Below are 18,585 nucleotides of genomic sequence, written 5' to 3' on the forward strand. Positions count from 1 at the left end.
TAGTCTCAGATAATATTAGAACTACCTGTTTTGTCCTCACATGCGAAAAAATCATCTCACGAATGTTTATATTCAAATGTTTTATCAAATATAAAATTATTTATATATGAGAAAGCTTTTAATCAAATATATATGCTTATTATTGAGTCAGAGATTTTTAACACTCACATATTAAAAATATATTTGTACAAATGATTTTAGTTAATTAATATTTAACTATAAAATGTTTTTATCTTAATTTTAAATTTATAATAGAAAATATCATTTCCAAATAATAACATAATATATATAAGAATTATCTTTATTTTATGATTTAAAATATATAAATAAATGTACCAATGTTCTCAAAATATTATCTCTTATGTTTTAAGATATTCATCTTTTATTCTTTGTAAGTTTTTTTTTAAATGTTTTTAGGACATATAATCATGTACTATTTTTGTATCGGTAGAACACAAACATAAACTTTTGTGGTTACCGGTTGGTGGTAATACATATTAGTAAAATTTACAATTGTTAGAAATCTATTTTTTAACTAAACACTAACAAATTAAAATAATAAACTGTATATGTTATTGATGAATTTATATTAACAAAGTCCAAAAATATATAACCTTTTAATACCAAAAATATAGATAATTATCATATTTTTATATGAGAAGAATATTTTTAAAATGGGAAGAATATTTTTATATAATAGTATTTTTGTTGATGATAATTATCATACTTTTTAAAAAAACCTGTTCATTATCTAATATAAATATTATTAAAATTATTTATTAAAATTACTGACTCACCTAAAAATAATATCAAATATTTGTATAGATGAAATATTGTAATTATTATGTTTTCAGAACTGTTTATTATTAAAAGATATAATAAAATATTTATGAAAAAAACTATGGAATAAGTCTAAAATCATGGAGAAGATGACTAGTTAGCAAATTTACTTTTCAAATAAAAATATAGATAGCTTAAAATAAAAAATAAAAATTATTTGAAGTAAAAAATAAAAAATATGTTGATAACTTTATAACTAATTATATATATTAAAGATAAAACAAAATTATAAATTAAATATATATAGTTAATCAAGTGTATATATATATATATTTGACATCATATATAAATATATCTTTTATCTTTGATTTTATGATTTATGGTTTAGTATCTAAAAGATGGGGTTAAGAGTTGCATTTTTTGTCAACAAAAGTTGACGAATCTAAAACTTAATTACAGTGAGACATGAAGTAACGTAAACAATTAATAAATGTATTAAAATAATTCTTCTAATAATTATCTAACTAATTTATGTAAATGTTATTAGAAAATATGAAAATACAAAATAATAAAACAGTGGGTGCATGTGTGCACCCAATCTTCTCTTTTTAATTTTACCTAGTTAAGATTAAGGTTCATGATTTATGTTTATTTAGTTTTTTATTTAACTATTGTTTGGAAGATTTTTCCTTTTATATGCTTTAATAATAAATTATTTTAGTGTTGATATATTTGTTATAATAAACTATTTTACCCGATATTCGAACCCGTATCCGAACCTGACCCGAAAAACTCGAGCCGAAATCTGAACCGAAGTAGTAAAATATTCGAAAAGGATACTGAATTAGGAGATATTGGATATCCGAACCCGAACGGGTAATATCTGAACCCGAATGGATATTCTAAGATAACCGAACATATGAATACTTGATTCTATATTTTTAGTTTACTTCTCTAATTTTATTCAAAATATTTATATTGATGTTGCACGGCTCAAAATCAGATAGTATACATATAATTATGAAAAAAAATCATTTGTTACTCACTTAAAATATATATTAAGATCTTGTTTCTTACATTAGCAAAAGTTGCATCCAAAATTTTAAAATAACAGTTTTATCTTCAAACCTATTAATAGTTTAATCTATTAAAAATTAAAAAACCAGTTAAAGTAAAAGTATATATTTTAAATACAAATAAACTTAAACGATGAAAACTTTAATTTTTTCCCCTCAAAATCTAAATATCCGAACCCAAACTTAAAATACCCGATCCGAACCCGAATGGGTATCCGAACGCCCGCCCCTATAAAACAGTAAAATATTGTAAGATATGTTTTTCATAATTGTGATGGTTGTTTATTTGCTTTTATAGGACAATTTAAATTAGCCAAACATAATTTTTAGATATTTTATGAGAATTTGATATATTTATTAGATTTGGATATTTGTGATAGTTTATACTTAATATTTATAAGATTATTAATTATGTTTATATGATAAATTGTACCAACAATTATATTTTACTAATATACAACATGAAGTTCTATACACTATAAGCATATAACTAATATGTTTTAAAAATAGTTTATAACAAACTTTGACATATATACCCTGTTCTAAAAATCGGCCGCCTAGCCGCCTAGGCGCCCGCCTGGGCGCTACGCGTCACTCTTCCGCCCTGATTTATGCCAAATCGGTTAAAAAAAATCGGATATCCGATTTTCTTCGCCTAGACCGCCTAAATGACCGCCTAGCCGCTTAGGTGGCCGCCTAGGCGCCCGCCTGGGCGCTAGGCGGCCGCCTAATCTATTTTTTAATTATTTTTAATTATTTTTAATAATATTTTTATTTATTTATTTGATCTAAAATTTTATAAATATCATTTATATTCATAATTTTGATGAAAATTACACTATAGCAAGTTTATTTATTCTATTTGTGTGTTTTATACAATCTTAAACATGAAAATGTATTAATGTTATTCACAATTAAAGATTAACATGTTTTATAACATAGTAAACAATCTAAAAATTCCGCCACGCATAATTTCTGATTAATCCCCGATTTTCTCTTTAGGCCCAACCGCCCGACTAGCACCTAGCGCGTTCCCGAACATGGCATATATATAGAGAAGTGTTGTTGGAAACAAATGTATAAATGCAATAGATACATTATTTAGTCCTTTTTCACATATGTATGGGAAACTTTGTTAGTATCACTGGAATATGTAAGAAATGTACATTGATATCTTCACCAAATGGTTTATATATCAACATTCCAATGTAATTTCATAGTTATGATAGGGGAAAACGTCAGATAGACAGAAGGGTTTGCTTATAGCAGTGGATGAGGAGTTACCAAGCATTGAGCACAGGATGTGTGCAAGGTATATCTACGGGAATTTGAGGAAGCTCTATCCGAACAAGCCTCAGATGAAGAAATTGTTCTGGAGTGTCGTTGAAAGTCATAATGAAGCCGACTACAAATAAACAAGAAAGAGCTGGAGGATTATGATAAAGAGGTCTATAATGCGTTAATGGCCAGGAACCCCGAGACTTGTAGTAGAGCCTTTTTTTACGACGACATGTTGTTGTGAAGATGCTCTCAACAACAATTCGGAGTCATACAATAAGACACTAGAGAAAGCACGTGCGATGCCACTAGTTGAGGTGCTAGAGACAATGAGATGACTAGCAATGAAGCGTATTGATCTTAGGAAGAAGAAAATTCAGAAGTACAAGGGGAAGTTCAGTTTGAAGGTTAGTAAGATGATTGAATCCGAGACAAGATTTCGGAAACATTGTACATCTCTTCCTGGACCTACTGGTGAGTTTGAAGTCTCTGAGAATGGAATGAAATATGCAGTTAATATGAGAGCAAAGACATGTAGCTGTAGGAGGTGGGATTTGACTGGGATTCCTTGCAGACATGCTCTCCGGATTGTATCAGATCATAAGAAGACTTATAAGACCGACAATTTGGTTTCACATTGGTATCTGACTTCTAAGTGGCAGCAGCAATACTCAGACTCCATCAAACCAGTAAGAGGAATCAAGTTCTGGAAACCATCTGGTGAGTCAACACTACATGCCCCACCGATGAGGTAACAATGAATAGTGTCGTAAAAATGTAACGATGAGGTAACAATGAATAGTGTCGTAAAAATGTTGTTAATTTTACATTCTTGTTAATTAGTCGTAATATTAACAATGTCGCGTTTGATTTTTATAAAAATATAAATATTTTTAATAGATTATAATAATTTAAAGATGCATTAGAATACATAAATATTTATACAAATGCAAAATTTAGCTGTTGAGATCCTAGAAGAGTTCTGAGCTGGTGGCATCGGTTCTTCGTTCCAGTTTAGCAGGCTTGTCTGCTAGCTGTGCATTGAGGTGGATCTAGAATCCCAAGGTTGCAGCGCCTAAACTTCAAGATCCATTTCATCTCCTGATTCTCAACTGCGAAGACATATAGCAAACTCTTTATGGGATTCTCCGGGTTCCTAACCTCTCGTTCTCAACCCAACTAAAGCCTACAACAAAGTCAAACTAATGACTAGAAAAACACTTTGTGGGAGGCAATACCCCGGCAAGTGTAAGTACATGATTTTATTGCTTCTGATTTTTTTTCTATTAGGTTTTTATAGTTTCAGGTCTAAATACATAAAAACTCGAGATACAACAAAATTTGAAGGGAATCAATGTAGGAGATGGATTACATCCCTCAATAAGGCCCATCGAATAACATGCCCTAATTCAGCAAGTTGGATTAGTTTGGTCGGCTCGGCGGCCAAACGTATCAGCTCGACCTTAGAGTACTTTTAGCCGGTCGAGTAAGCCGACCAAAAGTACCCGGCTTGGAGGGAACTTTGTCCAGGCCCGAATACTCGGTCTCTCGCATCAAGGCCCAAAGAGATACGAAATTAGGGCATCAAGGACAGAGGACCTATAAAAGGGGGAGAGGAAGCAACAAGAAAGAGGACTGGACTATTGGACATACTAAGCGGCTAGATCTAGGGTTTTAGGCAATCTCTTTGATCTTGTTGCTCTTTCACTTTCCTGACTCTTGTAACCCTTCAGTTCGAATCTAATAAAACGTCTTTAGTCATCCAATTTCTGACTTCTTTCACTCTAGTCGACTGAATCCCGTTTAAATAATTGGCGCCCACCGTGGGGCAGACTAAAGTAACGTTCTAGATCTACATGGTTCAAGATGATGCCACCTTCGGCGCTCCGGGCGGAGAACCAACCCCTACGCCAGAAGCCGCGCCACCCATCGCCGCAGATTTCATGAGCTCTATCATGACTCGACTCGCTCGTCAAGACGAAGTCCAAAAGACGACCAACGACCAATTAGCTGCTTTGGTCGCGACACTCACAGCTCCCGATGGCCAAACGAGCCGTCCCCAGCAGATACGCCGTCGCCTCTTTAACACCAACCCAACGGCGACCGGAGGCGACCACGTCTCAGATGACTCATAGCCTAATGAAACCCTTCTCGCTGACCACCCCCCAGTAGGCTCTGATCTCGCAACCATACGCGAGCTCGCCGAGCTCAAACTCAGCTTCCAACAAATGAGCGAGAAGATCCATCAGGTAACCAGCGCGGCCCCGCAAATCGAGAGCGTACTCGCCGCAACATCACGCACCCCTTTCACTAGCGCTCTGACTAGTGTGCAACTCGGAAAGATAGAGAAGCTGCGCCTACCCGAGTACAAACCCGGCGGAGACCCGGTGGAACACATGACAGCTTTCAACATCGCGATGGCGCGAGCTCGACTCCCCGATGAAGAAAGGGACGCATGCTACTGCCAACTGTTCGTCGAAACTCTCCACGAGCAAGCCCTAACCTGGTTCTCCCAGTTAGAGGAAAACTCCATCTGAAGCTTCCGTGAGTTGTCAGCAGCTTTCCTCAAGACTTACATTATGTTCACCAAGCGCAGCACTACCGCCTCTAGCTTGTGGAACCTTAACCAAACCAAAGACCAGAGCCTCCGCGACTACATGGAGAAGTTCAAAGCCGTAGTCTCGAGGATTGAAATTCCAGACGGTATTGCCATCGACGCCCTGCGGAACACATTGTGGGTTCGTTCTAAATTCCGAGAGGATTTATACCAAAACCCAAATACGTCACTCCAGGATGCTATCGCGCGCTCTGATAATTTCATCTGAATGGAAGAAGATACTAACGCCATTCTCAGCAAGATGAACACACCCAAAGCTCCAACGGCTAAAAATGCCAACACGCGACAAGAACCGCGGCAGCATGCCCCAATCGACAAAAATGGCCGCAAAGACGGATACATGTATGTTGTCAATGAGAACAACAAGCCGGTTTCAACTCTCGTAGTCCGCGGAGAAGGATGGAACAAGTGGGTAAGGGAGCTCGATTCGTCCGACAAACCAGTCGACGCCGTTTGCTCGACCCATACTACAACAGCAGAAGGTTCAGCGGCAGGACCTTCCAGAACCGTCGATCTCACCAAACACTGCAAATATCACGACGTCAAAGGGCACAATACGACAGAGTGCAAGGCAATCTATGCGCACTACCTCTCATCCCTAGCAAGTGGCGACTTCAAGTTTGAACCCCTAAAGGCTAAGCCAAAGAATGACAAGAGCTGGAGCAAGAATAAAGAAAGTAGAGCCCAGCGCAAAGCTACAGGCAAAGGTCGACATAGCGAAACTCAACAACGAGAGGACGAGGAGGATGCTCCAAAGAGTAACGGCAAGGGAGACTCCTCAGCCGATGAAGAGCAACCAGCTAACCGCAGGCGCATTAAGGTCATACTCTCTCAGCAAACCTTGTCATCGGACGATGAGAACGATGACACACCTGTACTCGAAGATTTGAGAGATGTTCTGAAATGAAAGTTCGAATCCGAAAATAGCAACAGCTCCACGCACAATGATCTCTGAACAACGTTGAATGCACGGAAGTCCCGGCGTATCTCAACAGGTGACCCCGATCCCAAAGAACGCTTGAACGGTGACCTTCGAGATAAACTCAACGCAGGAGCATGCGATCTTCGCATCCGTCTCAATCGTTCAAAATCCACTGACCTCTGAAGGCGTTTGGAGCAAACTAAGACGTCAAGCAACGACACTCAGTCATAAAAAATGACAGCAGCGTACCAACCGATTTACGCGCCTTCTTAGACACCAAGCAAGTAAAAACGCGACAGCAACTAAATGTCATCATGGGCGGTTCTCCTCCTTGCGGCAACTCTGTTCGCTCCGTCAAGGATTACCGTCGACAGGTCGCGACTTCGCAGAGGTGGCCGACTAGGCCGCCAAGTCACCCTCCGATAACGTTTTCGCCGGATGACGCTGAGGGGATTCACTTACCCCACAACGACCCTCTTCTTGTCGTCCTTGGAATTGGGGAGTACGACGTCACCAAGGTCCTCATTGATACATGAAGCTCCGTCGACCTCATCTTCCGAGGAACTCTGCAGAAGATGGGAGTCGATCTCGACAACATAAAACCATCCTCCAGAACATTAACCGGCTTCAACGGATCCTCCGAAACAATACTAGGAACAATCCACCTTCCGGTACGCGCATGTGGAGTCTCTCGAACTGTCAAGTTTACCGTTGTAAGCACGAAGGCCCCTTACCACGCTATACTTGGAACCCCCTGGATACACTCAATGCAGGCCATTCCATCTACTTATCACCAGTGTGTTAAGTTCCCCGGTACAAACGGAAAAATCAAAACATTGCGAGGATACCAAAAAGCCGCTAGGGAACTCCTAGTCACCACAGTTAAACTCCAACGATCGTCGTTATCGGTTAACTCCGTTTCTCCTCCAACCTATAAAGCCTACTCCCAGGAAGGCGAAGTTCTCGAGCTACCTATTGACGATACCGATCCAAGCTGGACCGCAAGGATTGGTGCGTATCTATCTGAAGATATGCAGCGGTCAGTTCTCAACTTTCTCAAGGCGGATGTGTCCACATTCGTGTGGTCCATGTCAGACATGAAAGGAATTGATCCGGCTATAATAACTCACGAACTAAACGTCGACCCGACATTCAAGCCTATCCGGCAGAAGCGACGCAAGCTCGGTCCCGACAGGTCAAAGGCTGTAAACGAAGAGGTCGACCGGTTGCTCGGCGCTGGCTCAATTGCTGAGGTGCGCTACCCTGAGTGGTTAGCAAATCCAGTAGTCGTTAAGAAGAAGAACGGGAAGTGGCGCGTCTGTGTCAACTTCACTGACTTAAATAAAGCCTGCCCAAAGGACAACTATCCTCTTCCCAATATCAACGGTTTAGTCGAGTCCACGGCTGGAAACGAGATGCTCACCTTCATGGACGCTTTCTCTGGGTACAACCAAATCATGATTCACCCCGACGATCGCGAAAAAACAGCCTTTATCACGGATAGAGGAACCTACTGCTATAAGGTCATGCCATTCGGCTTGAAGAACGCAGGAGCAACCTACCAACGGCTTGTGAACAAAATGTTCGCAGACAAGCTAGGCGTCACCATGGAAGTATACATCGATGATATACTTGTCAAGTCGCTACACGCCGCTGATCACCTCCGTCACTTGCAAGTTGCTTCGAAACTCTCAACAAATACGGCATGAAACTGAACCCAGCAAAGTGCACGTTCGGGGTTTCCTCAGGCGAGTTCCTTGGATACATAGTCACGCAGCGGGGAATCGAAGCCAACCCAAAGCAGATCTCCGCGGTCCTGAACCTCCCAAGCCCAAAAAACAGTAGAGAAGTACAACAGCTTACGGGTAGGATAGCTGCACTCAACCGGTTCATCTCCAGATCCACCGACAAATGCTTGCCATTCTACGATCTCCTGCAAGGTAACAAGAGGTTTATCTGGGATGAGAAATGCGAGGAAGCATTTACTCAACTCAAGCATTATCTGACAACACCACCCGTTCTCGCCAAGCCAGTTGTCGGCGACGTTCTATCTCTTTACGTCGCAGTGTCACAAGCAGCAGTCAGCAGCGTTCTGATAAAAGAGGACCGTGGTGAGCAAAAGCCAATCTTCTATACAAGCAGGCGCATGACCGGACCAGAAACACGATACCCAACTCTGGAGAAGATGGCGCTGGCGGTCGTCGAAGCGGCGAGAAAGCTTCGCCCGTACTTTCAGTCACATTCGGTGGAAGTATTAACCAGCCCCTCCGAACGATACTTCAAAATACAAACAGGTTCGGAAGACTAACGAAGTGGGCTATCGAACTCGGTGAGCTTGATATCACTTACAAGAACAGAACCGCGGCGAAATCTCAGGTTCTTGCAGACTTCTTAGTCGAATTGGCCCCGAAGTTTAAGCAAGATCTCACACTCCCAAACCCAAGTTCTTGCAGACTTCTTAATCGATGGATCTTCGACTAAGAAGGGCGCAGGTGCCGGAGTTCAACTACAGTCCCCGACCGGTGAACTGATCAGACAGTCTTTTAGCTTCGGCTTTCTAGCCTCGAACAACGAAGCAGAATACGAATCTTTGATCGCTGGACTCCGCTTAGCAAAAGCTGTCAAGGCCAAACGCCTAAGCGCCTACTGCGACTCGCAGTTAGTCGCCAGTCAGTTTAGCGGCGATTACGACACCCGCAACCATCGGATGGACGCCTACAACTAGATAGTACAGGGCTTAGCCGCAGAGTTCAAATTCTTTGAACTTGACAAAGTTCCCAGAGGAGAAAACGTCTGCGTCGACGCCCTTGCAGCCCTTGGAAGCAAGCTTCGGGACCAAGTTAAACGAACCATTCCAATACACCGCATTGAGAAGCCGAGCATCGATATCTCGACGGACCAAACCATCGTCATTGCCCCAGTCACCGAAACCGACACGCTCGTTACTGATGGATTCGGCCCTGACTGGCGAACTGAGTTCATTGAGTATCTCTCAAAGGGGGAACTTCTAACCGAGAAATGGTCAGCCCGCCGACTAAAAACACGTAGTGCCCATTATGTCATCCTAGACGACGAACTCCATCGATGGACTGCGAGTAAAGTACTCCTCAAATGTATCCATGGTGATGAAACGGTCAGGGTTATGGCCGAAACACATGAAGGCGCTGGAGGAAACCATTCGGACGGACGGGCATTAGCTATCAAAGTGAGAAGCCTAGGCTTCTTCTGGCCGACGATGAATGCAGATTGCGAGTCCTACGCCAGAAGCTGCGACAAATGCCAACGGCACGCACCAAGCATCCATTGTCCAACTGAAATGTTACGAACGACGATCCGCCGTACCCGTTCATGCGATGGGCAATGGATATCATAGGACCTCTTCCCTGCTCCCGCCAGCGGCGTTTCATTCTCGTCCTCACTGATTACTTCACCAAATGGATCGAAGCTGAAGCCTACGCTCAAGTCACCGATAAAGAAGTCCGTGGTTTTGTCTGGAAAAACATTATCTGCCGCCACGGTCTACCGTATGAAATCGTTACTGATAATGGATCACAGTTCATGTCAGGAAACTTTAAGGATTTTTGCAGCAAATGGAACATTCGATTAAGCCCTTCCACCCCTCGTTACCCGCAGGGAAACGGCCAAGCGGAATCCTAAAACAAGCTCATCATCGACAGCATTAAGAAACATTTAGACCTTAAAAAGGGTCATTGGGCCGACGAACTCGACGGAGTTCTATGGAGCCATCGCACAACACCAAGAGGGTCGACCAAATCGACACCTTTCTCTCTTGCATACGGTGTCGAGGCTATGGCTCCCGCAGAAGTTGACGTTTCAAGCCTCCGACGCTCGAAAATGCCCAAGTACGTCGAACTCAACAAGGAGATGCTGCTTGATGCCCTCGACGAAATTGAAGAACGACGGGACCAAGCTCTGCTACGAATCCAAAACTATTAACATCAGATAGAGAGTTACTACAACAAAAAGGTCTGAGCCCGACCCCTTGAACTCGGTGACCTTGTCATGCGCAAAGTGTTCGAGAACACTAAGGAGATGAACGCCGCTAAACTCGGCGCTAGGTAGGAAGCACCTTACAAAATCATCAAAGTTGTGAAACCAGGCGTCTACCGACTTCAAACGTCACGCGGAGAAGAAGTGCATAGAGCATGGAACTCAATGTATCTACGACGCTTCTACTCGTAGAAACAAAAAAAAAAAAAAAAAAAACCGAGTAGAGTCACCTCCGCGGTCACTTCTACTCGACCGAGTAAATGCGCTTCTAACGGCCACTTTCAATCAGGAAAAACGAACTACGAATGGCTTGATCCTGAACCGAGGTACGTAGGCAGCCTTAACCGGTCAAGCTGTAACAAAACCAAAGTCAAAATCTTGTTCTTTGTTTCAACTTCGATCGAGTAAATACCGATTGTCGAACCCAACGGCTCCCGTACCTCTAGCAGGAGGTACGCAGACACTCACGTTCCATCTCCTAGCCATGTCCTGATCAGACACTTAGCCTAAGGACCCAATGGTCGTGAGTCACCTATGCCCAAAGAGCACTGACCGACCAAACAGAGTGAATCTTTAACCTTTTCTCGACTAAACGCGTAACGGATTAGCTACCCATTTACTCGATAGTCTTTGAGAAATCGGACGAAAGAATCTTCTACTCTTGGATTCAGTTTCTTGTTTTCAAAGTAAAAAAACGCATCTAGACGTTATCTCAATCGAAACACGACAAGAGCTGAACAAAGTCCCTTAGCGGGTTGTGTCGTTATCTATTTGCAAAAGTCAAAGGCCAGGAATCTATTGTCTCTAGGCGAATATATCGCGAGACTCTAAAGATAACTGAAATTTACTTAGACAAGTTGCAAGTACAGATAAGAACCACAACAACCCACAAATCTAAATTCTGCTTGAAAACAGCGACTTACGGATAAAATGAAAATACGTCTAGTGATACCACAACAGGGTCTATCAAGACCACAAACACAAAAAGAAACACAAAAGGTACAAAGGAGACACAACACAGGCAAAGCGTCAAGGCGCAGAATCTTGACCGACCTCCTCTGGCGTCCCAAGAGCAGAAGGACCGACTGGGTCTTCAGTAGCGGCAGCAGTTGGGTCTTCCACCCAAGTAGGAACAGGGACAAGAGAGGCCACAGCAGGATGACGACGTCTCCTCGACTCTATCGTCTTCCTCCTCTTCGTCTTCTCGTCCTTCAGAAGAAGAATCCGAGACGAGGACAGGATCCTCGATGCCCAAGTTCTCGGTCTCTTCCTCTCGAACCGGAGTGTTGCCTGTCTCAAGGTTGTCCTTTCCGGGGACCTCCTCCAGGTTCACGTTCTCTGGGCGTTCATCAAGACCACCTCCCTCTGGGACCTCGACGTGCTCAGCTGGGACCGACGTGACATCAACCAATGGCTCCTCCGATGGCTCCTCGGTAATTTCGAGCAAGGTAATGAGCTGAGAAACCGTCCCTGGTCTGATCAAATTTACGTTCCATCCATAAGGATCAAACGACGCTCTAAACCTATCCTCGACGAAACGAGAAGGAAGAACCAGCAGAGAAAGAGTGAGGTCGCTATCAGACAGCGGACCTACACAAAATTTCGTGGCCTCCACCTCGTAGAGTTTCTCATGCTCGGCAAAAACGTCGAACAATTCTTGCGGGATCTCCGTCCCACTTGCCTTTATCATCTCGAGGCACTTCTTTGTCCCCGAAGCTTGACGGTACAGGTTCTTCGCTTTCCCAAAAGCATCTAAGCGAGTAAAATGGTCGCGCACGCGACCAAAGCAGCGATTTGCCTTCTCGACCATAGCAGCTTTGACCCTTTACTTCAAGCCCCCGAGATTCTCGCGTTGCCTCTCTCCAATCATTTTCTCAACTGCAGCGTCCCTTTCTTCGAGTAGCTCAGTCTTCTTCTTCTCAAGGGTCGCAGCCGCTTGCTCCAAACGAGTGTTCTCTCGGGCAAGCTCTTTCTTCGCCGCGCTGGCGGATTTGAGCTTACCCTCCAGCTCTTCGAACTTCACTCGAAGAACTTTTTTCTCCTTCGCAGCCTTCTCGTTAGCCTTCTTATGCTCCGCCCTTACCCTCTCAATGGCCTTCAACCTTGCTTGAGCAAGCTTCTCTGAAGATCCCAACTGGATCATCGTCTGCTTCAGAGCGCTGTCGTACTTCTCAACAAGGAAGTTCATGCTCCTGTCACTCTGCAAAACGACAAACACGGACCACGTGAGATGGATGAACCCAATAAATCAAAGAAGGAGATAAAAGGTGAAAGTTAGCGCAGATACCCGCGCTCTCGAGGAAGCAGCGTCTATGTACTCATTCTTGAAGTAAAGGTCTTCCAATTGCTGCATCTCCTTCGTCCCACCACAAATTTGACGCGTCAGCTCCGCGCACCTAAGGGGATTAAGGATTAGGGGAGTTGTCTCGTTGTAGGAAAACTCGACGCGATCAGGGAATTCGATCCTCCTTCTCTTCGCTACGGAACCTTCAGATCCAGATCTTTTTCTCGCAGAAGAGTCTGGAGTAGACCTCGCGGGTTCACCACCAGAACCTCCTTCTCGCAAGCTGGTTTTCCTCCTTTCCTCCGACAGGTTTTCAGTTGTGCCGCTGGCCTCCCCAACAGCGTCGACTAAGGTCGCGTCAGCAGCATTCGCGTCGGAGGTAGAAGGACGGGGCTCTGCCTCAATAGACCTCTTAGTTCTCTTCTTCGGGTGACCATCTGGTGCCGCCCCGACTAAAACAGCCTTCTGCCCTTCTGCTAGGCCCTCACCTCTATCGGCAGAGGAAGCTGCCCCGCCACGAGACCTTTTCCTCCCATCCTTCTTCTTTTTGGCCTTCGAACCCTCGGAAGTCGCATCGAGGGAAGCAAACTCTTTGGGAGGAACCTCGTAGGTCGCTCCCACCTTAGTCTTTTTGCTCTTTTTCTTCTTCTTGGGACCTGAAGCAGAAGTCTCTGCCCTGCCCCCTTGATCGATTGCAATTTGGCCCTCCTCTCTGGAGGCTCCTTCTTTGGAGCCCCCTTCTCGGGAGATTCCACCACCTTCGGAAGTGACGTCGACTCCGGAGTTAGACGATCCCTGAGGATCGACTGTAGTCGATTTCTTCGTGAGCAGTTGCAACTTCACTTTTAACAGGGCGCTTAGATCCGGAACTCCATCCATTTCTCTTGCTTTGTCGAGAAGTCTCTGTTGTTTGCGAGTAAACAAAGGGAGGCGCGACTTACGGGGACCAAGAACGCAAGGAAGCCTCGACTCCCAATCAACTACAAAAGCAGAGAATCAACATGAAAAATCGCAAAAGGACACTCGAGTAGGCCCTAAAAGCAATCAGCAGGCTTACCTCTAGCGATCCTAGCTTGCTGACGACATATCCACTCCCGAATGAGATCCGGCCAACGAAGATGACTGTGCGCCGCGATCGCTTGAGCACTTTTAAAACACTTCTCGGGGTAGGCGATCGTATTCGGATGACGAACTGCAAATACAAGGATAAGAAGAGTTAGGACTAACGACTAAAACGAAACTCCAACAGACGAGTCTCTACCGAGTTGCCGATTCCACAAAACGCGGTAGTCGTCCCCCGGCGGCTCTTCGAAAGCATGTTCATCAGATTTCACAGAGAAATACGCGCGTTGCCAATCATGCGTCTTATTTGGATGACCAGTCAAGACGTTGTAGTTTGAACGCATTTTCATCGAGAATATCCCGTTTGGCTCCGCCTTCGTGAAAGTCAGCTCCTCGAAGACCCTCATGCTCATCGAGATGTCCATCTCAGCTGCCATTACCATTAGCATGACAGCTATTCGCAGCGACCCGTTCAAAAGTTGAGAGATGGCAATGTCTCGGCGGAATGCATAAGACGTCACCAACCGAGGAATCAGGAACCATAGCTTCGTATGATCCCCGAAATAGGACTCATACACGCACTGGTAACCAACCGGAGGCGACCAGGGACTCTGCTCAGCAGATGGGATGATGTAAGTAACGCCAGCACTGCCGCTCGCCCTTAACAGATCCCTCACGGTATGGTGAGAAGAAGAAGATCCAAACACATTCCCCCACGACTGAGCCCACGGGTCCCGTAGCAGTCCGGGTGGCAGCGGAGCCAGCTCCTCGAAGATCCCACCAGGATGGTAAATAGTTGGACGACAGTCCATCTGGTCGAAAAAACCTCTCGTGCGAACCTGTCTCGAAGGCGTCGGGGACCGACCAGACTCATCAGCGTCGCCACGTTCGGAACCAGTCGCAGTATCGCTTTGGTCTCTCCCTCTATCCTCACTTCCGCTCACATCACTGTTCCCGACTTCAACATGATCTGCGCCTTCATCACGAATCATCCTATGAGCATCAACGACCAAAAGACGCTGAGATAGAGTCATGTTTTCCGTGTCCCGAAGAGCATCACGATGAATCAAGTCGAAATCATCCAGTGGACTACCGGTCGCTGACGTATCTCTGGTCAGACTCGGAGAATCTGCGATGTCCTTCCCTTTCTCTTCTTGCAACAATCGACTTCTCGGAGGCATGTTCCTTAATTCAGGGGACGACTACAACCGCCGAACCAACGAGTCTATACGAAGAAAAACCTATCTAGAGAGAGAAAGTAAAAGTAGAGAGAAGGGAGAGAAAACGGGATACCTGAATCTGCAGAGAAGAATGACGAAAGCAAAGGAGAGAGACCTATTTATAGCAAAAATGAAGGCACGTTTTCCGAGCACAATCATTAGGTCTACAAAGGCCTAAATGGGCCTCAAAAGGGCGCCTAAATGCCCAGAAACCTACTCGCGACAGTTTGGTTTCCACTACAACAAAACACGTCAGTTGCAAGGGAAAACTGCATCGCAATTCCGTTGCAAATCGCTTATTGCGAGGGTTTTGCGTGAAACCACGTTCCCTCGCAAATCGCTCGTCGCAAATGAAAATCACTCGCAAAACGCTCGCAAATTTGCGACGGAAATAAATTCCTTGCAAATTTGCGACGGAATGATATTCCTCGCAAATTTGCGACGGAACTGATTTCCTCGCAAAAATTTGCGACGGTTTAGTTGTTCCTCGCAATTTTGCAATTAACAGTTTTGTCGCAATTTTGCAAGGGTTTTATTCCGTCGCAAAATTGCGAGGCTTGTTCCGTCGCAAATTTGCAAGTCATTTGCGATTAATTAATTTTTTTACTGCAGAATTTGAAATTTTATAAATTATTATACATTTATAAAATTCTGAAGAGATTTAAATAGTTAGCGAAAATATTACTAAAATAGAAAGAAATTCAAGAGTCATTACACAAACACATACAAAAAAGTTTCAAGTCATTAGAAAGTGATAGAAAACAAACTAAATAACATCAGATTCATCATCATCACCAGAAGCAGAAGACACGTCTTCAGACTGGAGAATGTCGGCCACGGTAGAGTCTTTGCTAGCGAGATGACGAACGATCTTGTACAGCTTCGAAATTTCATTTCCCTGGCTCTCAATCTTTTGAGCTTGGTCATAGATGATCTTCTCCAAAGATTGGTCTCTAGTACTGCTATAAGGAAACAAAGCAGGAACAGATCGTAAATATGTATTTAGAGAACCCATTCCATACAGTCGTCCCTTTTTGCGGGGAGCGAACTGCATAAAAAATCAAAGAAGGATCAATATCAAAGAAGACTTTAAAAAATTTGAGATTGAAAGCTACTGGAGAGAGGCCACTAGAACCAGTGCTCTCGGGATCATCACTAGCAGCCTGAGATAATTCCTGAAATTTAGATGTCACATCGTTGTAGAGCTGCTCAGATTTGCCATCAACAAAAGAACCATCCGGGTTTCGTTTAGTGATCTCGAGAACCCCAAGCAAGTCTGGAATAGAACATCCAGTTTGCTCAGCCTACAATTTAAAAGATCAAGTTAAACCTTAAAAATGAGATCACAACTTAGATAAAATAGGCAATTTCAGAACACAACTTAAATTAACTAAGATAAGAAAAACAAGAACTTACAATCACTCGTGCACGGGCCCTGAAGGAAGTCTGACCTGAACGATGCTTAGACGGTCCATGTCCATCAGGGTCAGAGTAACGAGCTGCCCGACTGTTACAACTCTGGACTTCAGATTCTGGATCTAACCAATAAGCAACAAGACCAGCCCAAACATTTGGGTCAAACCACAAAGGCATAGCTGCATCGCCTTTTTTCCGCCAGTTACTCTTCCACCGACTAACTTGGCGAGTCAACTGGAGTTTCAATTTAGCCTCGAAAGAGTTGCGAACGAGGGATGTTATACCAGAATCCCAATGATACATTTGCTGACACAACAAAAAGGCAAATTAATAGACATTCATGAACATAAAATTAATTTTTTACAAATTTTAAAATTCAAGAAAATTAAATGAATTACCGCAAAGGATTCAAACCAACGTCTCACAACATCCCCGGGGGTTTGCTTCCAATTAGCATGCGGTTCTTTGAAATCTCTTTCAAAGATTTGACGGACCGATGCAGCAACGCTTACATCGTCATCAAACCTATCACAGGAAATTCAAGGCAATTGAGAGAACTAAATTATAAGAATATGAAAATATTATAAATAGTTACAATGAATTAAAATTAAAAAACTTACCAAAGCGTATTTGGAGGGCGATCTGGATGGAGGTGAGGAAGACGATCATGTCCAGGACTAGCCAAAATCATATTGATTGCCGCTAAATCTGCCGCCGGGTCTGGGACGGGAGCAGCTGCAGCTGCAGCTGGGGCGGGAGCTGCAGGAGCTGGGGCGGGAGCTGCAGGAGCTGGGGTGGGAGCTGGAGGAGCTGGGGCGGGAGCTGGAGGGGAAGCTTGCGTCTGGCTATTAGGAACAGCCAAACTCTCGGCCATCTGGGAACTAGAAGAACTACCCGGATTGGTATGACGGGATGAACTCTTCGTACTACCAGAACTCTTCTTACTACCAGAAGTTTTCTTACCACCAGTAGATAGATAGCGGCTATAATCATTTCCTGACATCTGCCAAGAAATTAACCAAACCTAAATAGTTAAAACCCTAACCAAACACAGAATCATCACAAATCGATAACCTAAACTGATAATCAAAACCTAAACTGATAATTAAACTTAAACATAGACCAAAATTTGTAACCTTTCAAAAGGGACAGAGAATCATTTCCTGACATCTGCCAAGAAATTAACCAAACCTAAATAGTTAAAACCCTAACCAAACACAGAATCATCACTAATCGATAACCTAAACTGATAATCAAAACCTAAACTGATAATTAAACTTAAACATAGACCAAAATTTGTAACCTTTCAAAAGGGGCAGAGCCGGTTCGAGATAATGACGGTGGAAGTCCGGCGAGTATGACGACGGATGAGGACGACCGCGAGGAGAGAGATCCGGCGAGAGACGGGTTGAGAGAAGGAGATCCGGCAAGGAGACCTAGATCGAAGTGGATCGGCGAGGAGAGAGTGGAGAGAATGAGATCCGGCGAGACTGAGACATCGGAGAGGAGAGGCACAGAGAGAGAGATACGGCGGTGAGGAGAGGGGGAGACTCCGGCAAGACTGAGGCATGGGCTGCGAAAGGAGAGGCACAGAGAGAGAGATACGGTGGTGAGGAGAGGGGGAGACTCTGGCAAGACTGAGGCGTGGGCTACGAAAGGAGAGGCACAGAGAGAGAGAGATACGGCGGAGAGGAGAGGCGGGAGAGTCCGGCGAGACTGAGGCGAGGGCTGCGAAAGGAGAGGCACACAGAGAGAGATACGTCGGAGAGGAGAGGCGGGAGAGTCCGGCGAGACTGAGGCGAGGGCTGCGAAAGGAGAGGCACAGAGAGAGATACGGTGGAGAGGAGAGGCGGGAGAGTCCGGCGAGACTGAGGCGTGGGCTGCGAAAGGAGAGGCATAGAGAGAGAGATACGGCGGAG

General features: G+C 44.0%; 2 protein-coding genes across 2 annotated transcripts; one reads left to right on the forward strand and one right to left on the reverse strand.

The window, feature by feature from the left end:
• Positions 1-7,248: 7,248 nt before the first annotated feature.
• Positions 7,249-8,382, forward strand: LOC106436704. The gene has a single exon (XM_013877660.1). The coding sequence runs from the start codon at positions 7,249-7,251 to the stop codon at positions 8,380-8,382; it is 1,134 nt and encodes a 377-aa protein (XP_013733114.1).
• A 7,203-nt stretch (positions 8,383-15,585) lies between these two features.
• Positions 15,586-18,437, reverse strand: LOC111206096. The gene is made up of 4 exons (XM_048754758.1): positions 17,287-18,437; positions 17,065-17,191; positions 16,667-16,972; positions 15,586-16,554 (listed from the first exon to the last, which is right to left on the reverse strand). The coding sequence occupies exons 1-4, from the start codon at positions 17,667-17,669 to the stop codon at positions 16,213-16,215; spliced, it is 1,158 nt and encodes a 385-aa protein (XP_048610715.1). The 5' UTR covers positions 17,670-18,437; the 3' UTR covers positions 15,586-16,212.
• Between the last annotated feature and the right edge of the window lie 148 nt (positions 18,438-18,585).

This window comes from Brassica napus, chromosome C4 (assembly GCF_020379485.1).
Source record: "Brassica napus cultivar Da-Ae chromosome C4, Da-Ae, whole genome shotgun sequence".
NCBI classification, from domain to species: domain Eukaryota; kingdom Viridiplantae; phylum Streptophyta; class Magnoliopsida; order Brassicales; family Brassicaceae; genus Brassica; species Brassica napus.

Bases quoted from the DNA above. Each gene is read 5' to 3' on its own strand.
- LOC111206096 (XM_048754758.1), bottom strand. From the start codon at position 17,669: ATGTCAGGAAATGATTATAGCCGCTATCTATCTACTGGTGGTAAGAAA. The intron at 17,192-17,286 runs GTAAGTTTTTTA...TTCCTGTGATAG, and splicing joins CGCCCTCCAAATACGCTTTG to GTTTGATGACGATGTAAGCG. The intron at 16,555-16,666 runs GTAAGTTCTTGT...TTTAAATTGTAG, and splicing joins GGGCCCGTGCACGAGTGATT to GCTGAGCAAACTGGATGTTC.
- LOC106436704 (XM_013877660.1), top strand. From the start codon at position 7,249: ATGGGAGTCGATCTCGACAACATAAAACCATCCTCCAGAACATTAACC.